Below are 26173 nucleotides of genomic sequence, written 5' to 3'. Positions count from 1 at the left end.
CAGTGCCTGAGAGGACAATGCCATTACCAAACCAGACATAAAAGCTATTAAAAGTAATACATGTCTGTGGTTTTTTTAAATCCAAGCAATATGGAATGGATAACTGAAATGGAAAATCTCACTCCCATCCTCTCCAACCTTTCTCAGAGGTCATCTTTTACCTTTTACTTGTTTGTTTGTTTTCCTTTAACCCTTCCAGAATTTCCTTTACACATACAAACAGATGCATGTGAATTTTTAAGGGTCGTATTACATACACTGGTTTTCAGCTTGCTTGTTTCACTTAACCAAGTATTCTAGACCCCGTTCAATAGCAGCACTCCTGTTAATAGTCACATGAAAGCCTCCTCTCAGGCAATTTTCTTCTTTCTTACAAAAATGCTTCATTGAAATTATACATGTATTTTTTTATGTATTTCTGCAAGTGAAATTTTCGGATGAAAGAGCACTTTTAATTCTTAGAGATGGAACCCAATCATACTCCTTAAAAAGTGGTAGTAATTTACACTCCCATCAACAGTCCATTTTCCGAATGTGGTCAACATGGCTTATTATGCAACTGTTAAACCTTCCTTCAGTATTTGGAGATAGTTATTAATTCATTATTTCAAACATGTACAAGATGCATGTTTATTATGCATCTTGTACTTGTCAGGCACAGCGTGCCCTAAACCAGGAATTTCCAAAGCTAACCATCAGACTCTTCCTGGGACTGGTAAAAATGCATAGTTCCCACCGCCTTCCGCCTCCCCGGGTTCCTCAGCCCGTGCAGCATGCAGGGACCCAGGAAACTGGATAGCTGTTGCTGCTTGTTTCTTTCGGGTGTTTTTTTTGTTTTGTTCCGTTTTGTTTTAACAGCTGCCCATGTGACTCAGCTGGATGATGAGTAGCCAAAAGCAGAACAAATCACTTCTTTTTCTGGGCGAAAAAGCTTTCTGGAAATGAAGGTCCTGGGAAGAGTCAGTATCTACTTGCCTGAAGTTATTTATACAGAGAACTAGTTGGAATGATATTAACTATCAATGCCCAACCACCCCTTCCCTCGAAAACCAGCTCTGGGGCAGTAATGGGTCATTAGTCCCAGTTTACAAATATGCCCCATCCCATTCCTGCTGGTTAGGCGAAAGTGCTGGAATTCACGGCAGAGGGGTTTCACAACGGACTAATTAGTTTACTAACCAGCACCCGAGCCCGCGGAAGCTCCACTGAAACAGACTTTAAAAAAACAAAACAAAACAAAACACCTATTGCGATGTTAATGAGCATGCGCAAAAGTCTCCGCGGACCCGCGCGCGCCCCTAGTGGTCAATAGGCCTCGGTGCAATTGAGAAGTTCGGCTTTCCTCCGCCATCCTCAGCTTTTAGCCCCACCTCTCGTCCCGCCCTCCCAGCACGGACTTTGATTGGCGAGCAGCGAGCGATGAAAGCTCGAGCTGGGGCGCGCGAGTGTCAGGCACCTGTGCGGGTTGAGGGCTTTCTCCCGTTTGGCGCGTGAAGCCAGGGCGGGCAGAGGACTCTCTTCATCCCGCCGCCTGCCCTCGGTCCCCAAGCTCGTGCACCTTCTCCGTCATCCTAGACGACGTGGACGTGACAGGGGCCGTGACAGATCACTGTGTCCGGAAGGCAGTTTGCGGGCCTCCGGGGCGCCACACCTTTGCTTCTGTTGCCTCACTGGCTGAGAATTCCCGGTTCAGCACCGAAGCCTGGCTCGGGCCTCACCTGGGGAAATCTCCGACGCCCTTGCCTTCCGTTCACGGAGCCGGGTCCCGCGGGTTCCCACCTGAGGGCCTGGCCGTGCGCACCTGTACTTGGCAACCTGGAAGGTGCGTACTGTTAGCTGATGAAGATGAGTTAACACACTTAAAAGTGTATGTAGATTGGGGAAGGAAGGAAAGGAGGGAGGAAGGGAGGAAGCTTGCCGTGGGGGGGCAGTCCTGGTTTTGTGCCCCTTTATAGGCTGCTACGATGATAAGAGCATTCGCTGGTCCAGAGACTTGGGTTCCAGTTCTGCTGTCCCATTCCCTGCTGCTGGGCAAGGGAATCTCCTTGGGCCCCGAATTCCTCGTGTGTAGAAGGGGAGGGTTGGATAATGTGGTGAATGCATATTGAACAATGAGCTAGACACTGTGATAAGTACTGAGGATACAGGTGAGCAACGCAGACAGCCCAGTCCCCAAGCTCACTGTATGGAGGAGGAAGATACTGACCAAACTATCACAAAGACGTAATTATGCATCTACTAGAAGTGGTAAGACAGGGAACTTTCAGCAGAGGATATAATATAGCCTGGGGCGGACTTCCTAAGGCCTGGAGGACTAGAATTAACTGGGGTAGGTGGTCAGTGACCTGGTGAGAGTGGAGGATAGCTAGTGCAAAGATATGGAAGGTGAACGCGCATTTTTCTTCTATTGTAATTGGATGTCCTAATAACCCTCAAAGTATACAAGCCAGAGGAGGTAGCTCTGGTGAGTTAAACTGAGTAGAAGTTGGAGGGTTCTTTGGAAGCCCATAACTCTTTGAGCATTCCTGTGAAAGAAACTATGGGATGGCCCTGATCCCCTGACCTGCTATAAGTGTTCAGGAGGATTGTTTTTTCTGTTTTTTGTTTGTCTGTTTTGTGTTTTTGTTGTTGTTGTTGTTTTTTAAAGACTTTATTTATTTGATACAGAGAGAGAGATCACAAGTAGGCAGAGATGTGGCTGGGGTGTGGGTGAGCAGGCTCCCCGCTGAGCAGAGAGCCCAAGGGGCTCAATCCCAGGACCCTGAGATCATGACCTGAGCAGAAGGCAGAGGCTTAACCCACTGTGCCACCCAGGTATCCCAGTTTGTAAGGATTGTTGACTCAGCTCTGGTTTCGTGATGCAGGCTGTGGGGTGTCTGCGATCTGACTCTGAGGGGCCTTTCTTGGCTGCTTCAGAAGAACCAAAAATACCAACACTCTCTTAAAACTGGCCCGTCTCTACCTTTAGCTGAATTATCCAGACTTGTTTGCAAAGATAAGGTGGAGAAGAGGCTTCTACGATGACGGGAAAAAAGTCAAAGGCTCATCACCATACCTTACAAAAGCACATGTGAGGAAGGGACGCCATGTCCTGGTAGAATGAGTGGAGACAATGGAGGTGGCAGACCCTGCTTTGCCTGCCATTAGCTGTGTGAACCTGGCAGGCTTTCAGATTCTCTGAGCACCAGTCCAGTGTGTGACGAGGGTGAATTCACTGCTCCTGACATGGTAAAGTTCAGAACGGGAAAACCCATTGAAAGTTATTTCTAAACTCTAAAGCACTATGCGACCAAGCCCATAAACACCTCCTTCACTTTGTTCCCTGAGAATTTTACTGTATATGCTCCTTCAAATTATGGGGAGAAAGGATTTGATATATTTTATTTGAATTTGTAGCAATATACCAAGTTGTTTTGTTGCATAAATATTTTGAATTTTCATTTTAATTAGAGTGTTTCTCTTTTCCAAAAGGTGGTTTTAGAATTTGTTTGGTTCGCTCATCATTTTTAGAAGAAAGAGGGGAAAAAAAGGAGTAAAACAGTTGACAGGAGCTTTGGATTTTTTTTATCCCATTGTGCAACACATTCAATGACCATATGAATTTTTTTTTTTTTTAAATGTTGTTCTTATATGGTTTGTCAGTGAGCAAGTCTGTTCCTAAAATTCTCCCCTACACCTAATCCTGGCTCCTTGCTGATGCAAGATTATAAAGGGGGTGAGTGAGCAGCCACGGACCTGGGTATGCTTTCAGGGGCCACAGAAGAGAGTTGAACAGAATCAATGTTGAACAAAACAATGGAACTTTTTAAACAAAGTATAGAGTATGTTTGGTGAACAATCAGTAGCATGAAACCAGTCACGAGAAACCAAAGCTGCTGGCTGATTGTAGAGGACTGGCAGGGAGGAGTCTGAAGAGCACAAGGCTTAGGCTGGCTAGACGCAGGGATTCTGAGAATCAGGCATGCCAGCTGTGTTCTTTGTACCTTACACAGAAGGGAAATAGCATCTGCATACTGAGCATTGATGGGCAAGTTCATTCCCCAATATAAACTAGGTATTATTCCCATTTTGCAAAGAAGAAATTAAGGGTCAGGAGAACTAAAAAGGCAGTGGAACTGGGCAGACTTTTAAACTCAGTGTCAAATGAATAAAAGGTTGGCATTTCTGCACAAATAAGTGGGCCTCCTACTTCATCAGATCATTCTTTGGAAAGGTTCTTAGCTCTATTTAGTTTTACTACATTAAAAGATTTCTTTTCAAAAGCTGGGCCCACCGATGAGGCCATGTTTACACTTGAGTCTTGCTATAGCGAACATTTGTCATTGTGTAGTTCAGATAACTGAACTTAGTATTTGTTTCCCAGTTTACCATTTAATTTACAGCTGTTCTAGATTCTATCTTCCTTTATCTTCTTAAGTGTTCTCTTTAATCCATTCAAGGATTTCCTTGGCTAAGGGAAGTGTCCATATTCCCTCCTCACACTTAAGTGCTCTCAGAATGTAAGGAATTCATTATTTTGGAAGTCTCCAGAAGCCAGTGAGGCAGGCCCTATCATTATAGATGAGTAAACTGAGGCAGAAGGGGTAAAGGAGCAGGGGACATGGGGAAAGATGCTAAGAGCAGCCTTTGTAGAGCATTTTCTGAATCCGTCCACCCGTTTACTAGTCTTTACCTCCTGTTAACCTCTGAGCTCCCACTGACCCACCTGTAACATGGGTCTTACCATGGACTTGTTATGCAGGATGACAGGACATGCTGGAGATCAGCACAGCACTGTTAGCTGATGAAGATGAGTTAACACACTTAAGTGTATGTAGATCAATCTTGAGGTAAGCTCTCACCCATGGGACTTGAACTCACAACCCCAAGACCAAAGAGCTCCATGCTCTACCAAACCAGCCAGGTGCCCCACACTTTATGACCCATTCTTCACGTGCACAAAATTTTAATGACAGTAACATCTAAGTACGACGGTTTACTGCACATCTTTAAGGTCTTAAAAATGACCATCCCTTACCTTACCTAATCCATCTTACTTTTGAGCTTTAGGAAGAGGGTAGTGTGCTGTATGCAGTTTATCAGGACTTGTTCTTATCTAACCTTAAGAATTCCTGTATATCCACAGCTCATTTTCACTGCTCATCATTGAGGATCAGTTTATTTTCTGGCGGATGGAGTTGAGGTTTTTCTTTTAAGTACTGCTTAAACGTTCCCAAACATGCATCCTCATGTCCTTATATAGTTTCTCTTGGGTAATAACACACAGAAGCAGAATTACGGGATTGTGTTCAATTCTATAAGGTACACCAGCCACTTACCCATCTGGTTCTAAACACTAATTGTTTTGGACAGTGGACAGTTGGGGCTAGGACATCCTGCATTTCACCAATTCGATCTCTATTAGTGAGGAAAGGACAAGATGTTCAGGGGCTTGGCACTTAATTGGTGCGCTGAAGACAAAGTGACCATGTTTTATAAATCCAAATCTTAGGAGTCCCCTTGCATTTTGAAGTGAACCAGTCTCCAGACCAGTGCTCAGCCATCCCCTTCCTCAAAGCTTACTTTGTTAGTGTCAAACACAGATTTGAATTTTGGTTTTAACCTTTGTGTAAATGGGGACTCAAACCTGAATTTCCTTTTTTTTTTTTTTTTTGAGAAAGAAATCAAGAGTAAAAGAGAAACAGATTCCCCACTGAGCTCAAGCCCAGGACCCCAAGATCATAACCTGAGCCCACAGCAGAAGCTTAACCAACTGAGCCACTCAGGTGCCCCAACAAACCTGAATTTTCACCACTCCTTCAGTATTGAATTACAAGCCTAGGGATATAGTAGTATTCTACCTCTGACGACTTGGCACAGCTCAAAAAACTTGTAGCCAGGATTTTACTTGGGATTTTAAGAGGTCTTGATTATACTAGAACCATGGACTCTTACTCCTGTCAAGGAGACAAACCGTGTGATCATGAACTCACACAGGTGACTCCAACAAGGGACCTGCTCTGATCCCTCTCCAACCTCTCCATGCAGTTCCAGATGCAATACTAGGTATTCTTGGCACAGCATCTGGCTGGTGCACTACTTCTCACCATGAGTTAGTGGTGGCAGGGGGGGAAAACCCAGCTCTGGTGTCATACCAGAAAAGGCTGGCATCCAGTGCTACAGAAGGGAGATCGTCTGTACACTGCACATCCCCAAACTGGCAACCAACAGGAACCAAGAGTTCAGCTTTTTATTGAGCAGCTTATACAAGTGGTTTAGTCAAAAAGACCAAAGCCCATGTCATCATCAGACTCTTCAGATTCTTCTTTCTTTGCTTCCACTTTCTTCTCCTCAGCTAAAAAACAGAAACAGAGATTCACACACCTGCTGAGTATTTTAAACTCCAAAGAGCTCCAGGCCCTTCAACTTACTGAGTCAAAAATACCCTTGCCTTGGTTCCAACCATGCCGCTGGTTTTAGGGTTTCTATACATCATCTACTCTTAACAAATTAAGTATTATAGGCAACACTGCTCTTTATCTCCACTCCTCCCTCCAATTAAAAAAAAAAAATTGTCTACCTGGGGCAGCAGCGGTGGAAGGAGCAGGACCTCCTGCTGGTGCAGCACCAGCTGCTGGGGCGGGTCCACCAGCTCCTACATTGCAGATGAGGCTCCCAATGTTGACGTTGGCCAGGGCCTGCAACACACATGCATACACAGATCGCACTCAGTTCTGGCTTTTTGTTAGAGCACTCTCCCCTGACACACACCTCCAAAAGTACCCCCTCTCCTTGAAGTGACAACCAATTCCCAACACTATATTGTTCTTCCTTCTCTGGACTCTGCCAGATTTACTTAATAAATAAGTAATGTCCCCAAATTTGCTTCTCCACATCACTTTGCTGCCATCACCTTACCTTTGCAAACAAGCCGGGCCAGAAGGGTTCAACATTCACACCCGCTGCTTTAATGAGGGCATTGATCTTATCCTCCTAAAAAACAGCAAACCAAAGCGCAGTTTTTGTAAACGTCTTCAAAACACGGCCACTGAAAGTCACTCAAAACGTGTCTCCAAAACTATGTTTAACCACTTTACAGATTCTATCTGTATTTCATGTATGCTTATTTATTTCTTTAAATAATGTATTTATTTATTTGACAGAGATCACAAGTCTAGAGAGGCAGGCAGAGAGAAAGCAGGTTCCCTGCTGAGCAGAGAACCCGACATGGGGCTCGATCCCAGGACTCTGGGATCATGACCTGAGCCAAAAGCAGAGCTTTAACCCCCTGAGCCACCCAGGCGCCCCTCATGTATGTTTACTCAAAACGAACCTTTCTTACGCTCTTAAGATCACCACAAGCAAATGAAATGCACTCGGCCCCTCGCTGCCATTTCGCAGGCGGCGACTTGCCCAAGTCACGCCGCTATTTTAAGGTACGAGTCAGCGCGGGAGGTGAAGCAAGCTAACGTCCTCTCCCCAACAGGGCCTACTAAGAGGAGCACCGGAATTCAAGGCCACCAAGCAGGGAGTGTCCCAGGTGCGGTAGGATGCCTACACGCCGCCCAAGTTTCGCTGAAGTAAAATCCAAAGCCGCCGCGCGCACCCCGAGTGTACTCCAGTCCCCCCGGAAGCTGGAGCACGTGGCAGAGGCCGCCGGGCGCGCTGCACCTGGGCCCCGCTGCTGGCCCCTTCTCCCCCGCCTCCACCGGCGATGTTGATGGCTGCCGCTCCGCCCGGAGGGCCTGGCAGGGAGGCCCGGCCAGGAGAGAAAAACGGCCGCCCGCAGGCCGACCCCGCCGCCGATCTGGGCCCGCACTCACCGTGACCGTCACCTCATCGTCATGCAAGATGAGGGCCGAGTAAATGCAGGCGAGCTCCGAGACGGAGGCCATGGTGCTGGCGAGTGCTGAGCGGACGCTGCCGGGCGCGGTGCTAGTCGCCGGATGAAGTGAGGGCCTCACCCCAACACGGCCTTAGCTTCCTCGGAAGAACCGAGCACCTTAGCGGCAGCTGAGGAAAGGACGTTTCGCGCCTGCGCGCAGCTTCTTATACGGATCACGCGGACCAATCGGTGCCCGGGCCTGGCGGAAGAGGCGGAGCGAGGACGGCGCGCCCCGACCACTGTTGCGCCTGCGCATAAAGCGCGACTCGCTCATAATCGAGTTCATGAAGTTGGTGGCTCTTGAGACTGCAAGTTTCTTGAGTTCGGCTAAAATTCAGGGCTCGTGAACAGTAAGAATATTTTAAGGAAAAAGGTATCAAAGTAAATGGATTTCACCCCTATCTACTGTAGCCCGTGTGACACTTTTTGGACGTTTAATGACGTCGTCAGCCTCCCGGCGCTGTGCCCCCCTGGAGCGCAGGAGCTAAATCTCAGCTTAAAGGTTTCTTGTGCTCAGCGCAGCGTCTCGGGTAAATTAAGCGGTGGAGGAGGAAATGAGAAGCTTGCAGCGCGACGATAGCAGTACCATTGGAGCGCCCACTGTGTCGTAGGCACTGAGTCACACTCTACAAGGATTCATTTAATCCTCACACAGCAGAAGAGGTAAGCACTGTTATTTTAAGTATAAAAGATCTGTTGGGAACGGAGGCGAACTTGCCAATCATTTTCAGTTTTTGTTAGCTAAGGCACTCCGTGTTTGGGTGGAAGTGTTTTGAAACCGCCCTTAAGATGTTCAAGACTTCGTGAAGCACCCGCTGTCTAGGTGCTGCATTGCCATTTTGTATTTTTTTTTTTAAGATTTTATTTATTTATTTGACAGAGAGAGATCACAGGTAGGCAGAGAGGCAGCGGAGGGTGGGTAGCAGGTTTCCCGCTGAGCAGAGAGCCCGATGCGGAGCGGGATTCTAGCACCCTGAGATCATGACCCGAACTGAAGGCAGAGGCTTAACCCACTGAGCCACCCAGGTGCCCCTGTATCTTTTTTTTTCTTTTGAACCTTAATAAATGTTGGTATTGGATTCATATTGAGAGTTGGGCGTTTTTGTTTTTTGAGGTGTAACTGACATGACGTTTTTATTTTTGGTGTATTGCATAATGATTCGATATTTGTGTGTATCGCAAAACCTACTTCAACCATTTTAAGTTCTACTCTCAGCAAGGTTTAAATATGAAACACAGTATCGTTAACTACAGTCACCATGTTGTACATTACATTCAGTGATTTATAACTGCAGGTTTGTAACTTTTGACCCCCTTCACTCTTCCACCCCTCCTCATAGTTGTTTTCCGCATCTAGGAGTTTGGTTTATTTATTTTTGTTTGTTGTTTGGATTCCACATGTAAGTGAGATCATACAGTATTTGTCTTTCTCTGATTTGTTTTGCTTAGTATAATGCCCTCAAGGTCCATCCATGTTGTCTCAAATGGCAAGGTGTTACACTTTTTTACACCTGAATAATATTCCTGTGTGTGTGCATGTGTCACATTTTCTTCATCCATTCAGTCATTGATGGACACTTCGGTTGTTTACGGAAACAACCGTATGTCTTGGCCATTGTAAATAATGCTGCAGTGAACATGGGAATGAATATATCTTTTCAAATTAGTGTTTTTGTTGTCTTCTGATAAATATCTGCAAATGGAATGGCTTGATCATATGGTAGTTCTGTTTTTTTTGGGGGGGGACCTCTGTACTGTTTTCCACAGCGTTTGCATCAGTTTATATTCCCAGCAGCAGTACACAGATGTTTATTTTCTTCACATCCTTGCCACCACATGTTATTCTTGTCTTCTTGATGACAGCTCTTCTAACAGGTGTGAGGCAGTATCTCCCTGTGGTCTTAATTTGATTTCCCTGATGGTTGGTAATGTTGAACATCTTTTTCATGTGTCTGCTGGCCATCTGTATGTCTTTGGAAAAATGTCTATTCAGATCTTTTGCTCATTTTTAATGGAATTTTTGTTGATACTGAGTTGTAGGAGTTCTTTATTCATTGTGGATATTAACCCCTTTTCAGATATGATTTACAAAAAATTTCTCCCATTCAGTAGGTTGCCTTTTCATTTTGTTGATGATTTCCTTTGTTGTGCACAAGTTTTCAGTTTGATGTGATCCCACTTGTTTACTTTTGTCTTTGTTGCCTTTGTTTTCAGAATCAGTTCCAAAAATCTTTGCCAAGACCACTGTCAGGGAGCTTACCACCTTTGTTTCCTTCTAGGAGTTTTATGATCCAGGTCTTACATTCAAGTCTTTATTCCGTTTTGAATTAATTTTTGTGTATGGTGTAAGATAGTGGTCCATTTTCATTCTTTCATGTGTTGCTGTCCAATTTTCCCAACACCATTCATTGAGGAGACTGTCCTTTCCTGATTATATATTCTTGATTCTTATATCATAAATTGACCGTATATGAATGGGTTTATGTCTGTGCCATTGATCTCTGTGTGTGTGTGTAAGATTTATTTCAGAGATAGGGAGAGACAAGCAGACTCCCCGGTGAGTGGGGAGCCTGACACAGGTCTCCATCCCAGGATCCTAAGCCAAGAGTCAGATGCTAAGGCACCCCTTAGTATCCCAGACTTTTAAACAATTTTCAAAAACTATCAAGCTTTCTAAAAATAAAACTTGTTTTGAGTTTTCCTCCAAATTTAGAAACAGTCATAGTGGAATTTTGGTAATTGTGTGGGAAAAGGTAAAGCTATTGAAAAATTTGAACATTTCCAAAGCCAAAATGAATCAGTCTAAAACATAGTCATCTGCCTTTCCTGCCCCCAGTGTACTTCAAAACAAAACAAAAAACTGATCTGGCAAATATGATACATCAACACAAAACAAAATATTGCCTGTCTTAATCTATACTAAGAAGAAACCTTTTTAAATCAGTCTTTTGTTCCCCAAATTGTTCTATAACTATAATAGCAAAACCTGAACCTTAGGGTATAAGAGAGGCAAATTATAAGTACTTCTCACTTATAAATGTAAACACAAAAATCTAAAATGTGAATGTCAATTATATCAGTAAAACTGGAGAAACTAGAAGATTAATGAACTGAATGCAGTACTGTATATAAACATATGGTGTACCGTGACTAAGGATAGTTCAATGTAATATCTATTAAAAGTAATCCATTAACAAAGAAGAAAATCTCGTTGAAATTCTTATAGATTCAGAAAAATGACTTGATAAAATTAAGTAACTATTAACATAGACTCTTACAAAATTGGAAGAAAAGATAACTTTCATATCCTGAGAAGATATCTACTAAAAATCTACAACAAACATCGTTCTTAATGGTGAAACTTTAAAACCTGCTCTTTAAAATCAGGGACAAAGTTGTGTCCTTTCTCTGCTTCTACTTCAATTACAATTTTGCAGTTTAGCCATCTCCATAGGACAAGAAAAAAGGTATTAAATTGGAAAGTTGTAAACACTATTCATAAATAATATGATTATTTATTTACCCAGAAGTTCCAAGAGAATCCATAAGCAAACAAATCAACCTAGATTCAAGATTAATACACAAAAGCCAGCAGCACTTCTGTGTTCAGCAAAAGTCAGTTATAAGATGTAGTATTAAAAATTACACTAAAATACAATAACAACAAAAATCATATAGTTTCTAGGAGTAAATCTAACAGTTTATACATGATCATTATTTTTAAAATTGTAAAATTTTAAGGAAGAACATCAGAAGCAACCTAAATAGAGTGATATAGCATATTCCCAGATGAAAAGATCTTAAACTGGGTAATTCTCTTCAAATTATGTCATTTCAATCAATATTCCATTAAGGTTTTTGATGAACTTTGACCAGTTGTCCTTAAAATTTTCATGGAAGGATCAAGGACCAGTAAAAATGAAGGCAGTGTTTTACTTATTATTTTAAAGATTTTATTTATTTATTTAACAGAGAGACACCTCAAGCAGGGGGAGTGGCAGACAGAGGGAGAGGCGGGCCTCCCCAGCTGAGCATTGGGCTTGATCCCAGAACCCTGGGATCATGACCCAAGCAGAAGGCAGATGCTAAACCAGCTGAGCCATCCAGGCGCCTGGAAGTCAGTGTTTTAAAGTAATAATAGAGGTTTACCTTAAATGTCAGTTCCATAGAGGGCATACACTTTGGTTTGCCACATTGTGCCTAAAACAGTGCCTGGCACATAGAGGGCATTCAACTAAATACATGCTGAATGAATTAAAGCTGTGTTATTGACATGCAAGTAGATAAACAGAGCAATAGAACAGAGAACCTAGAAACCCACTGTCATACGTATGGGAACTTTGTAAGTCAGAGGTATGACTTTATAAATGGGGAAGTGTAGTGGTTGGGGGAAGAGTGCCTTTTCAAAAAAAAAACAAAACTACTGGGACACTTAATTTCCTGTCTATATGGAAATGTGGAAAGTATGTTTTTAACTCCATCCTCATCATACATAATGTGAAAAGGAAAACTAAAATTTTAGAGGAATACAGGAATTTACTATTAAGAGTATTTGAAAAATTTCTTAAGGCACAAAACATAAGTGCCTTAAGTGGCTCAGTGGGCTAAGCCTCTGTCTTTGGCTCAGAGCATGGTCTTGGGGTCCTGAGATCAAGCCCCACATCGGGCTCGCTGCTCAGTGGGGAGCCTGCTGCCCCCTTCTCTCTCTGCCTGCCTCTCTACCTCCCTATGATCTCTCTGTCAAATAAATAAATAAAATCTTTTTTTTTTTTTTTAAGATTTATTTATTTATTTGACAGAGAGAGATTACAAGTAGGCAGAGAGGCAGGCAGAGAGAGAGAGGAGGAAGCAGGCTCCCTGCCGAGCAGAGAGCCCGATGCGGGGCTCGATCCCAGGACCCTGAGATCATGACCCGAGCCGAAGGCAGCGGCTTAACCCACTGAGCCACCCAGGCGCCCCAATAAATAAAATCTTTAAAAAAAAAGTTTGTACCCTTAAAAACATCTGCCTTGTCTCCCCACCCCCCATTCATTATTCTCGGTTTTTACAAGTTTGACTTTTTAAAATTCACACATAAGTGATGTCATACAGTACTTGTCTTTCTCTGTCGGGCTCACCTCACCTAGTATTGTGTGTTCATGGTCTCTCCATGTTGTGACAAATGGCAGAACAACCACCTTTCTCACGGCTGAATAATACTCCTGTGTTTATGTGCACGTGCGCCACATTTTTTATCCTTTCATGTACTGACGGGCACTTCAGTCGTTTCTGTATCTCAGCTATTGGAAATAGTGCTGCAGTGAACATGGGAGTGCAGACATCTTTTCAAGATAGTGTTTTGACTTTCTTCAAGTAAATACCCAGAAGTGGAATCACATTATAGTTGTAATTTTAATTTTTTGAGGAACCTGCGTACACTGTTTTCCACAATGGCTATGCCAGTTTACATTCCCAGCAACAGTGCACGAGGGTTTGCTTCTCTCCACATTCACTGCCAACAGTTGTTACTCTTATCTTCTTAATGATAGGCATTCTAACATCTGTGGTTTCATTTGCATTTTCCTGATGATACGTGATTTTGAACATCTTTTCATGTCCCTGGTGGCCTTCTGGATGTCCTCTTTGGAAAAATGTCTGTTTTTCTCCCCATTTTTAAATCGGATTGCTTCTTTCTTATTGCGTTGTATGAATTCTCTTTATATTTTGGATATTAACCCCTTATCTGACATATGATTTGCAAAAACTCTCCCATTTTATAGCTTGCCTTTAAATTTTGTTAATTCTTTTGTACAAAAGAATTTGATGTAATCGCTTCTGTTGATTTTTACTTTTGTTGTTTGATGTCATATCCAAAAATCATTGCCAAAATCAGTCTCAGGGAGTTTCTTCCCTATGTTTTCTTCTAGGAGTCTTATAGTATGAGTCCTTATGTTCAAGTCTGTAATCCATTTTCATGTGAATGTTTGTGAGTGGTATAAGGTGTCTAGTTTCAGTGTTCTACATGTGTTCATCCAGTTTTCTCAGCCTAATTTGTTGAAGTCTGTCTTTTCCCCCTTTGGTGCTGTTGGCCCCCTTGTTGAATATTAGTTTAATGTATAAGCAGAGGTTAATGTTGGGCTCTCTGTTCTGTTTGTCAGTGTGTCTGTTTTTGTGCCAACACCTTACTGTTTTTAATACTGTAGCTTTGTGGTATAGTTTGAAGTCAGGAAGTGCAATACCTATAGTTTTGTTCTTTTTCCTCAGGATTGCTTTAGCTCTTCGGAGCCCTTTGTGGTTACATACAGACTTTACAGTTTATTTTCTGTTTCTGCGAAGAATGCCATTAGTATTTAATGGGGATTGTGTTGACTCTGTAGATTGCTTTGAGTAGTTTATACATTTTGATAATAATAATTCTTTGAATCCATGAACACAGGCTGTCTTTCCATTTGTATCTTTTTCTATTTATTTCAGCAGTCTTGTAGTTTTTGTTGTACAAAACTTTCACCTCCAGGGTGCCTGGGTGCCTCAGTCAGCTGGGCATCTGTCTTCAGCTCAGGTCATGATCTCAGAGTCCTGGGATCGAGCCCCATGCGGGCTCCCTGCTCCGTGGGGAGTCTGCTTGTCCCTCTGCCCAGCTCCCTGCCCTCCCACCTTTGCTCTCTCTCTCCAATAAATCAATAAAATCTTAAAAAAAAAAAAAACCTTTTACCTCCTACATTAAATTTATTCCTTAGTATTTTGTTTTTGATGCAGCTGTGACTGGGAAAGCCCTTCTTTTCTGTGTGGGTATGACTATTATTATCTTTTTCTTAGACTTGACAATCCTTTCATTGAAACGTAATTGATATACAATGTTTTGTTAGTTTCAAGTGTACAGCAGATTTATTCCACAGTTCTGCACATTACTCATTGCTCACCATGATAAGTGTAGTCACTGTCACTACAGTGACATTATTACAACATCACTGACTATATTTTCTATGCTGTACTTTTCATCGCTGTGACTTATGTATTTCATAACTGGAAGTTTGTACCTCCAGTCCCTCTTATTGTGCCCATCCCTCCACCCACCTCCCTTCTAGCAACCACCAGTTTGTTCTCTGTACTTGAGTCTGTTTTGTTTTTTAGATTCTACGTATAAGTGAAATCATATGGTATTTGTCTTTCTCTAACTTATTTCACTTAGCATTATACACTCTCAGTCCATCCAGGTTGTTGCAAATGGCAAGATCTCATTCTTTTTTATAGCCAAGTAACATTTCCTCTGTGTGTGTGTGTGTGTGTGTGTGTATACCTCTACTTTATTCATCCACTGATGGACACTTGGGTGGCTTCCATATCTTGGCTATTGTACGCGATGCTGCAGTGAACATAGGAGGGAATATGACTTTTCAAATTAGTGTTCATTTTTTTTGGGGGGGGGGGGGTGGCTATCCAGTAGTGGAATTACTTGATCATATGGTAGTCCTATTTTTAATTTTAGGGACCTCCATACTGTTTTCCATACTGTTTTTCCATACTGTTTTCCACAGAGGCTGCACCAGTTTTTATTCTCACCAGCAATGCATGAGGGTTCTGTTTCCCCCACCTCCTCACCAAAACTTGTTATTTCTTGTCTTTTTGATACTAGGCATTCTGATAGGTGTAAGGTGATACATCATTTTGGTTTTGATTTTAGTTTCTCTGATGAGTGATGTCAAGCATCTTTTCATGTGTCTGTTGGCCATCTGTATGGGTTCTCTGGAAAAATGTCTACTCAGGTCCTCTGCTCATCTTTAAATCAGATTATTTGGATTTTTTTTTTTTTTTTTTTTTTTTTTGGTGTTGAGCTTTATGAGTTCTTTACATATTTTGGATATTAACCCCTTATTGGATATATCATTTGTAAATATTTTCTCCCATTCACTAGGTTGCCTTTTTGTTTTGTTGATGGTTTCTTTCACTGTGCAAAAGCTTTTTATTTTATTTTAAGATTTCATTTGACAGAGAACATGCACACAAACGGGGAGCAGCAGAGGGAGTGGGAGAAGCAGGCTTCCTGCTGAGCAGGGAGCCCTATGTGGGGCTCAAGCCCAGGACCCTGGGATCATGACCTGAGTGGAAGGCAGGTGCTTAATGATTGAGCCACCCAGGCACCTCAGAAGCTTTTTATTTTAATGTGGTCCCAGTAGTTTACTTTTGTTTTTGTTTCCCTTGCTTGGCAGATCCATATATATGTTGCTAAGGACAAATTCTGAGATTACAGCCTATGTTTTCTTTTAGATTTTCATGGTTTCAAGTCTCTCATTTAGATCTTTAATCCATTCTGAGTTTATTTTTGTGTATGGTGTAAGGAAGTTGTCCAGTTTCATTTTCTTACATGTAGCTGCCCAGTTTTCCCAATACCATTTATTGAAAAACTATCTTTTCCTCATTGTATACTCTCGTCTCCTTTGTTATAGATTAATTGACCGTGTGAGTGTGGATTTATTTCTGGGTTCCCTGTCGTGTTCCACTGATCTGTGTCTGCTTTTATGCCAGCACTGTACTGTTTTGATTACCATAGCTTTGGAGTAATTCTTAAAATGTGAAATTGTGATACATCCGGCTTTGTTCTTCTTTCTCAAGGTTGCTTTGGCTATTTGAGGTCTTTTGTGATTTCATACAAATTTTAGGATTACTCATTTCAGTTCTGTGAAAAATGCTATTGGTATTTTGATAGGGATTACATTGAATCTGTAGATTGCTTTGGGTAGTATGGACATTTTAACAATATTAATTTTCTAATATATGAGCATGGTGTATCTTCCCGTTTTTATCCTTATCAGTTTCTTTCATCAGTGTTTTTATAGTTTTCAGAGGAAATGTTGTTCACCTCTTTGGTTAAGTTTATTCCTAGTAATTTGTTGTTTAAAGCCACTGTTCCCTTATGGATTTTCTGTCTGTATGATCTAGCCATTGATGTAAGTAGGGTGTAAAATCCCCTATTATTATCGTATTACTATTAATTTCTCCCCTTATGTCTATTAATATTTGTTTTTATGTGTTTAGGTTTTCCATGCTGGGTGCATAGATACTTACAGTTGTCATACTCTCTTGTAGGATTGATCCCTTTATCATTTTGTAATGTTCTTCTTTGTCCTTTGCTACATTGTGTTAACACCTGTTTTGTCTAGGGGCACCTGGGTGGTGGAGTCAGTTGAGTGTCAGACTTGGATTCGGCTCAGGTTGTGATTTCAGGTTCATGAGTGTGCCGCATGTCGAGCTCTGCATGGAGTCTGCTTGAGGTTCCCTCTCCCTCTGCCCCTCCCCCCACACATGTGCATGCTCTCTCTCTCTCAAATAAATGAACCATGAAAAATAATAATAGTGAAATTTGTTTTGTCTTATATGACCATGGCTTTTTTTTTTTTTTGCTTTTTGCTTTCATTTGCAAGGTATATGCTTTTCCATCCCTTCACTTTCAGTCTGTATGTCTTTTAGTCTGAAGTGAGCCTCTTGTAAGCAGCACATAAATGGGTCTTGTTTTTTTTAACCCACTGAGTCACCCTGTGTGTTTTAATTAGAGCATTTCGTTCATTTACATTTAAAGTAATTGTTGATAGTTATGTGCCTACTGCCATTTTGTTAATTGTTTTCTTGCTGTTTTGTGGCTTTTCTCTGCTTTTTTCTACTTCTCTTCCTCTTTTCCCTTATGATCTGATGGTTTTATTTGGTGTTATGCTTGGAATCTTTTCTCTTTATTTTTGTGTATATGTTACAGGTTTTGTTTTGTTTTTCTTTGTTTTGTTTTAAGATTTTATTTATTTGAGAGGGAGAGCACAAGTGAGAAAGCACAAGCTTGGGGGAGCAACGGAGAGGGAGAAGCAGACCTCCCCACTGTGTAGGGAGCCGGACCCGGGGCTCAATCCCAGGACCCTGGGACCATGACCTGAGCTGAAGGCAGCTGTTTAACTGACTGGAGCCACACAGGGCACCTGTCTGTTACAGGTTTTTGATTTGTGATTACCATTGGGTTCATGTACAACATCTTATGTATATAGCAGTTTGTATTAAGGTGATGGTCTGTTGAGTTTGAACACATTCTAAAACCTCTAAATTTTTACTCCTCTCTCCATGTTTCATGTATAATGATGTCATATTTTACATCCTTTTGTATATGCTTTGCTAATTTTTATAGAAATAATTGTGTTTTAACTTCCATATTGGCTTTTTAAGTGATTAAAAGTAAAAATTCCATAAAGGTAGTTTGTTAGAGATTTTATTTATGTATTTGACAAAGAGAGAGACAGTGAGAGAGGGAACACAAGCAGTGGGAGTGGGAAAGGGAGAAGCAGGATTCCCTCTGAGCAGGGAGCCTGATGTGGGGCTCCATCTGAGGACCCTGGGATCATGACCTGAGCCAGAGGCAGAGGCTTAATGACTGAGCCACCCAGGTGCCCCGTAGGTTTGTTTTTAATCTGAAAGTTTTGCCTTTCATTATTTTCTTCTAGTTATGCCTCCCTCCCCCCAATTAATGAAACCACCTTAACATTACTTACAAGGCCAGTTTAACTTTTGTTTGTCTGGGAAACTTTATCCTTCATTTCTGAGTTATAACCTTGCTGGGTAAATTATTCTGGTTTAAGTTTTTCCCTTTTAGACCTTTGAATATATCATGTCACGTTCTTCTGGCCTGCTGGGTTTCTGTTGCAAAATCAGCTGATAGCTTTATGAGTTTTCCCCTTTTATCTTGTTTTGTTTTGGTTTGCTGCTTTTAAATTTGTGTCTTTATCATTACTTCTTGGCATTTTAATTCTTTGGTGTTTTGGTCTGGACCTCCTTGGTTTTACCTTGTTAGGGGCTCTCTTAGCTTCCTGGACTCAGATGTTTGTTTCCTTCTCCAGAGTGGGGAAATTCTCAACTCTTAGTGCTTCAAATGATATTCTGCCCTCTCTCTCTCCTCATTGGGCACTCTATAATGTGAAATGTCATACTTGATGATGCCTTTTCTTGGATCCAGTGAGCATCTTTATGACCATTACTTTAAATTTTTTATCAAGCATATTATCTGTTTCATTTAGCTCTTTTACTGGGATTTTGTCTTATTCTTTGATTTGGGGCATATTCCTTTGTCTCCTCATTTTGTCTGTTTTTATGTATTAGGTAGGTCACTGTATCCTGGTCTTGAAAATAGTGGCCTTGTATAGAAGAGGTCCTGTGGGGCCCTGTAGTGCATTCTCCCCAGGGTCACTAGAACCAGGTGTGCCCTCTTGTGGCTGAGTCATGCATGATTGCCTTCAGCCCCACTGGATGCAGTTACCTGCCTTGCCTGCTGTGGCATCCTGGGAGTTGAGAGGCCTCTGCAGCAGCAGTGGGTTTCATTAGTGGACAGGGCTGTGAAAGGTCTGTTCTCTCAGTCTTCAGGTCATTTTTGGAGTTAGTCATATAGATTTAGCTGTTGTCTCAGTGTGTCCATGGAACAGGGTAAGCTCAGGATTCTCCTCTGCCATCTTCCCAAAATCCCCTCAGGAAAAGTTTGTTTCTTTTTCACATGTTTCACACCTAGTGTATAGAAATGCAATGTAAGTATGTTGGTTTTGTATCCTGCAACTTTATCAAAATCATTGGTTGGCTCCATCAGTTTCTTGGTTGAGCCTTGGGATTTTCAATGTACAGAATCCTATCATCTAAAAATAGTGAGTTTTATTTCATTCTTCTCAATTTGGATGGATTTTAGTTATTTGTCTTGCCTAATTGATCAGGCAAGGACTTGCAGTACTGTGTTGCATAAGAGTGCTGAGAGTGGAAATGCTAGTCTTATTTCTGATCATAGAGGAAAAGCTTTCGTTTTGTTTTTTTTTTTTTCCCTCCACTGGGTATGATGTTACTTGTGAGTTTGTTGTATATGGCCTTTTTATGTTCCACTTATATCCTATTTACCAAGGGTTTTTACCATGAAAGTACGTTGTATTTTGTCAGTTGCTTTTTTGGGTCTACTAAGCTAATCATGTGATTTTTATCTTTCATTGTATTAATGTGATATATTACATTTATTGATTGGCATATATTGAACCATCCTTGCTTCTTGGTCATGGTGTATAATTCTTTTTATGTGTTCTTGAATTCAGTTTGCTAATATTTTGTTGAGGATTTCTGCATTTATATTAATCAAGGATACTGATCTGTTTTTTTGTTGTTGTTTTTGTTTTTGTTTTTTGTGGTTCCTCATCTCTCTTTGGTATCTGGCCTTATAGAATGAGTTTGGATCTATCCCTACCTCCTCAATTTTTTGCAAGAGTTTGAGAAGACTGTTGTTAATTCTTCTTTAAAGGTTTGGTAGAATTTGCCTGTGAAGCCATCTGGTCCAGGGGTTTTCTGTGTTGGGCAGGTTTTGATTACTGAGTCAGTCCCTTTTTTATTTATCCTTTCAGATATTCCATTTCTTCCTGACTCAGCTTGATGGATTGTGTTTTTCTAGAAATTTATTAATTTCTTCTAGGTTGTCTAATTTGTTGACATACAGTTGTTCATAGTATTCTCTTATGGTCCTATGTATTTCTGTAGTATTAATTGTAGTGCATTCTTTTTCATTTCTTAATTGAGTCTTTTTTCCTTAGTCTGGCTAAAGATTTTGTTTGCCATTTCAAAGGACCAGCCTTTAGTTTTATTGATCCTTTCCATTTTTCTGGTCCTATTTCACTTATTTCCACTCTGATCTTTATAATTTCCTTCCTTTTGCTAATTTTGGGCTTGTTTTTCTATTCTTTGGGGGGGGGTTATTTGTAATTTTTCTAATTCCTTAACATGTTTATTGCTATAAACTTTCAGAACTGCTTTTACTACATCCTGTAAAATTTGATATGCTGTGTTTCCATTTTCATTTGTTTCAAGGTAAATCTTTATTTCCCTTTTGATTTCTTCTTTGACATATTTGCTGTTCAAAAGTATGTTGTGTAGTTTCCACATATTTGTAAATTTTCTGGTCTCCCTCTTCTTGTTTCCTAGTTTCATACCATTATGGTCTGAAAAGGTAGGTGATGTGGTTTCAGTCTTCATAAATTTGTGCCTTATCATGTAATCTGTCCTGGAAAATATTTCATGTGCACTGAAGAAGTATGGGTATTCTGCCTCTGTTCGATAGAATGCTCTAATAGGTCTGTTAAGTTCTTTTGTTCTATAGTTCGGTTTAGTTTGTTGACTTTATATCTGGATGAGTTATTCATTGCTGACAGTGGAGTACTGAAGTCCCCTACTATTACTGTATTGTTGTCTGTTTCTCCCTTTAGATCTGTATTTGCTTAATAAATTTTAGTGATCCAATGTTGGATGCATATATGTTTACTATTGTTATACCTTCCTGATGTATTGACTGTTGTATCATTACATAATGACTCTGTTTTTAGGCTTGACCTCTATTTTGTCTGTTATAAGTAAAGCTATGCCCACTTTCATTTGGTTTCCACTTGCATGGAATATTCTCTTAATTCCTTCACCTTGAGCCTGTGTGTATCTTAAAAAGTTGAGATGAGTTTCTTGTAGGCAGCATATGGCTGGGTCTTGTTTTTATCCATCAAGCTACTCTGTGCCTTTTGATTGAGGAATTCAGTCCATTTATATTGAGTGAGTATTGATTTGTATTTGTATTTTGTATTTATATTTTGGGCATAATAGTACTGCTCTTCTATTTAGCCTTCTGGTTGTTTCTTTTTCCCTGTTTCTGTCTGCCTTTATAACGTGGTGGTTTTCTATGATTTGATCAGCCTCCCCTTTTTTGTTTTGTAACTTTTTATGGACTTTTGCTTTGTGATTGCCATGTGACTTATATAATACATCTAAGAGTCCTTTTTATCCTGATAGCACTTTATCTTCATATAAAGGTTCCACCCTTTTACTCCTCCCCATTTATATTTCCGATGTCATAGCATACCTTTTTTTGCAGTGATTCATTGAGGAATTATAGTGATAGTTTTGTTGTTCTTTTTCTTAAGCCTTTATATTATAATTAACTGGTTAACACATTATTTTAATATACAGTTTTCTAAATGTTGTTTACTTTTGTCCCTAATAGGTTATTTCATGTGCTTTTATGTCACTAATTAGCATCTTTCCATTTCAGCTTGGAGGACTCCTTTCGGTATTTCTTGCAAGCCAGATCTAGTAGTGAGATCCCTCAGTTTTAGTAGGGAAAGCCTTTATTTCTCCTTCATACCTGAAGCATATCTTTTTCAGATAAAGTGTTCTGGGTTAGCAGTTATTTTTCAGCACTTCAGTGCACCATTCCACTTCCTCCTGGTGTGTAGAATTTCTGAGAAACCCATCAGTAAGCTAATGGAAATTCCTTTGTAGGTCACTTTCTTTGTTCCCTGGGTACTTTTTTTTTTTTTTTTTAATAAAACAGGTGTCTTGGAGATCATCTTTTTGCATTGAGATAATAGTGTTCTCTTAGCTTCTTAGACTTCTCTATTTCCTTCCCCAGGTAGGTTTGGGAAGTTCTGTTCTATCTCTAAATACACTCTCTCCTCCCTTTTCACCTTCTTCTGGTAGTTCTGTTTTTCTCATCATACATGATTAGCTCTTGCAGGTGTTTGTTTTTTAATCTTAGCTTTCTTCTCCTGAATCATTTCTTAATTCCTATCCTCTAAATCATTAATTTATTCTTTGATCTGATCTGCCCGATTTCTTTCTTTTTTTTTTTTTTTTTTAAGATTTTGTTTATTTATTTGAGAGAGATCACAAGTAGGCTGAGAGGCAAGCAGAGCAGGGTGGGGAAGCAGACTCCCTGCTAAGCAGAGAGCCTGATGCAGGGCTCGATCCTAGGACCCCGGGATCATGACCTGAGCTGAACACAGAGGCTTTAACCCACTGAGCCACCCAGGCGCCCCTGATCTGTCCTATTTCTTAAGCTCTCTAATGCATTTCTTCATCTCATTCACTGAATTTGTCAGCTCTAGAATTTGGCTTTTTTAAATTTCAAATTCCTTGGTTAAAAAAACAAAACAAAACAAAACCTCCTGTTCAGTCATTTTATTCCTAAATTGAATCACATAAGTTTTCTTATAGGCTCATCAGATTTATAATCGCTATTTTGAATTGCTTGTCAGTTAAATCACAGTAGTTTGCACCTTTGGTTCAGCAGAGAGGAATGTTTGGTGATTCCTTATCACTGTGGTTTTTATAGTGCTCAATTAGCACACTGTCCTCAGTTGTCTACTTTGGTATAGTTCAACAGAGTGGCCATTGCAGACCTTTCTTTTGTTTTCCAGAAGGTGGTGCAATAGCTCAGGTTTTGGCTTCTCCCCAGTTGAGCTGGTTCTGGAGCAGCACTAAGGACTGCCTATAAAAAAAGCTAATCCAGAAGCTGGCAACAGAGGTAGGGGGTGAGAGGAAGTGTAGGCTTAGCATCGTGCTTTGGGGTTGCCTCCATGCTGTTAGGGGGAAGAAACCTGGAACAGGGTACTCCCAGAGGTCCTTGTGCAGACCTCCTACGGAAATCCTAAAGCAGACAGGGAATGTTCCTTCAGTGTCCTTTGATAATTTTATTTGTGTGTTCCCCTTTCCTCTCTCCCCCCAGTCAAGGAGGTCCCTCCTCAAAGCTGCAAAGTTGTGCTGCTGAGAATAAATGGGTCCCTGTTTTGAAACGGTTCCTTTGTGTGCTTTAATACAGGTAGCCCCAACATGAGAGAAACAAATGCACATTAGCTCAATGCAAAGGTGCTAGGAGTATGTGTTAAATGACTGTCACACAACTTTGTATTTCTTAGTGTTTATTTCCGTTCTTTTTGCATATCTAAAGGTCAGAAAGTAGATATATACATACAAATTTCAAAACAACTTCCTAAAATGGCTTTATTGTTGGCCAGTTTGAAAGTTTGAATTGTCAAATATGTCTAAAGTGCATTCTTGCAAGCTAATCTACAGCAGCATTTGTTATAAAAAAAAAAAAGTATTCAGAAAAGAGCAGGAGAAGTCACACAAAAAAGTGATTTACGTATATTTTTCCTTAATCACCCAGGACAAAGCACTTGTGCAAATTAGTTATTAAGTATACAAGATATATACAAAACAGTAGCATTATGGAAAAGTTCACATGGCAGGGCATAGAATATAAACAGTGTGCTGAAGCTTAGGTATCTTTGGAACCATAGGGGGAATAGGATCTGCACCAGTGTATGATGTATCTGAGGTCTGTGATATTCAACAAAGCTGAGAGGTGACTCAGAAGACTCCCGGCATGTCTTTGGAGAAATCACCAATATAAATGAAAATGCTCTTTGGTTACTGAGACTGTCAGGTCATGGTTTCTTGTGCCTACAATGTGAAAACCAACATTTAGTATTGACTTTTGCATTCATAGCAATTGGATCTCTGAGGAAAGGCTTTACGAGAACTCAGGTTTTATTGTGGGAAAGTTCAAATCCTGAGAAAGCAAGTAACAGTTATAAAATATGGGTATCCACTATTAAACTTAGAGAGCAGGATTCCTGCCTGCATCCTATTGCAGTGACTTTGCAACTTGCCTAAGGAATATGTGTGTTAAAAATGGACACAAAGACTTGCATAGGTAAACATTTGAAAGGGGTAAATTAATATGGAAAAGGAATAGACCAGACTCTTGTGTATGTGCTTAACAGAAGGAAAGGTGAGATTCCTTCCCCTACCATAAATTCCACTATTCTGTTTTATTTTAGTGAACATTTACCACTATAACGAGATCAAGAGGCAAGTTCGGAGAAATGAATTACACGAAGAGATGTCATCCTTGACTGAAGCCTCCAGCCTCCCTCCTTACAGGTGATCTCAGTCAGCCTCTGAGAGCAGTAGGAGCACTAGCCAAGTGTGAATAAGCATGAGCAATCTCCCTTAACTCCTATTACTGCTCTCACTGAGCCTTCTGACATGCTCAGCCCCACTGCTGCAGTCTGCTAGAGGGCCCAGCTGTTCCAAGGGGTAAACAAAAACCACGTATGTCCTCTTAAAAGTGGATGTTAGGGAGATGGGGTGATACTGGAAATACTAGAGGAAGAAGCACACGCACAGAAAGGCCCAGTTAGTCAGAACTCACTTGGGTTGTGCATGATGCTGATATCCAGGTCCCAGATGAGATCCTGCTCTCATCTCCACAGCCACAGAACACGGATAAGAAAATTACAGAAAAGGAAAAGATCAGCTCCTCTATAGTCTGTAAACACAGTTGTGCTCAGATGGGTTCATCCATGGTGGGATCCCACATTGCTTTCTAGTGCAGCACAGACAGCTATGTTAACAGGTATGTGCAGGTTATTTGACATAGGCCACAAAAGATGGTGAGCTGGAAAAGTCTCTAGAGGTCATGCAGGTAATTTCCTTGAGAGGGTTAGTGGTCAGAGCTTGGCTTTCTAATGCCACTTACCCTTCCTGCGCTTGCTCTAGAAGAGCCTCCCTTTAGCTAGAGTAACATTGAATAACCGTTCCACAGGGAACTTGAGCTTCTGTGAAGATCCCCACCAATTTGATGTGAATTGTTCTACAGTGATGCCCTCTGACTTGAATCTCCGGTCCTTTCCCTCTACACTGAAACCAGGGACCTTGAACCAGAGAACTCCTATAAGGAGCAGACCCAAACAAACATGAGAACCACGGCAGGTTTGTGGAGACAGGCCTGCCTATAGGCTGCACTGGCAATGTGAGATCAGACCCCAGCTGCTTCTGAGAGCAGGAAAAGCTGGAGCCGGGAGGGTTAAAATAGGTTGCCTTAACTTTTATGAAGCAGACATATTTAATTTTTACCCCTACCCTGGTTTCTACATCAGTCCCTTCAGACTCTACCATCTGGTGGGGCATGTGCTGCTATGGAAGTTCTTCATTTGACTGTGGAAAAAGGGGAAACATGATGCAACAATTATTTTTGCATTTAAGAATAGGAAAAATACTAGAAATAGGACATCACTACATTCCTTCAGTTAATTAATGCTACATCTTATAGGATATTGTGTTCTGCAAGAAGCAGCAAAGAAGTCTGTAGCCCTCTGAAGAGATTCATCTGCCACTCACCCAGTTGGCAATTCTTATTTTAAAGTCTCAATATCCATAACCTGAACAGATTGTCCACCACCTCTTGTTTTATAGACATCACACTGAAGCAGACAGGAAAGATCAGCATTATACTTTGATATAACTGAATGATAAACATGTATTTCAAACTGAACTTAAGATTCTCCATGAAACAGTAAAGAAAGTCCTATTCACAAGTGCTTCAGACTGTGCCTATTAAAGTACTTCAGAAATTATCTCTCAGTAAACAAAAGAAGTCCAGTGCAATAAAATCAGTAACATTCTCAAATTGCAAAAAAAATGTGTATTCCTTTTTTTTCAGTCTATAATTTAAAA

The 26173-nt window shown here is 40.9% G+C and overlaps 1 protein-coding gene and 1 long non-coding RNA gene across 2 annotated transcripts; one reads left to right on the top strand and one right to left on the bottom strand.

The window, feature by feature from the left end:
- Positions 1-1424: 1424 nt before the first annotated feature.
- LOC106006473 lies at positions 1425-26138 on the top strand. The gene is made up of 3 exons (XR_001180525.2): positions 1425-1822; positions 7466-8527; positions 24496-26138. It is a non-coding gene; the product is annotated as an uncharacterized LOC106006473 (long non-coding RNA).
- LOC101694231 (60S acidic ribosomal protein P1) lies at positions 6216-7937 on the bottom strand. Its single transcript, XM_004758593.3, has 4 exons — positions 7803-7937; positions 6898-6972; positions 6560-6677; positions 6216-6334 (listed from the first exon to the last, which is right to left on the bottom strand). Exons 1-4 carry the CDS (start codon positions 7872-7874, stop codon positions 6255-6257), a joined length of 345 nt encoding a protein of 114 aa, XP_004758650.1. The 5' UTR covers positions 7875-7937; the 3' UTR covers positions 6216-6254.
- Positions 26139-26173: the final 35 nt, after the last annotated feature.

The sequence above is a fragment of the Mustela putorius genome, unplaced genomic scaffold, assembly GCF_011764305.1.
Source record: "Mustela putorius furo isolate JIRA1106 unplaced genomic scaffold, ASM1176430v1.1 tig00003896_pilon_pilon_pilon, whole genome shotgun sequence".
Lineage (NCBI taxonomy): Eukaryota > Metazoa > Chordata > Mammalia > Carnivora > Mustelidae > Mustela > Mustela putorius.
This window is presented reverse-complemented; position numbering and strand designations above follow the sequence as displayed.

Coding starts and splice junctions, on each gene's coding strand:
- LOC101694231 (XM_004758593.3), bottom strand. CDS start 7,874: ATGGCCTCCGTCTCGGAGCTCGCCTGCATTTACTCGGCCCTCATCTTG. Junction 6,973..7,802: donor ACGATGAGGTGACGGTCACG/GTGAGTGCGGGC, acceptor GCTGTTTTTTAG/GAGGATAAGATCAATGCCCT. Junction 6,678..6,897: donor GGCCCGGCTTGTTTGCAAAG/GTAAGGTGATGG, acceptor TGTGTGTTGCAG/GCCCTGGCCAACGTCAACAT.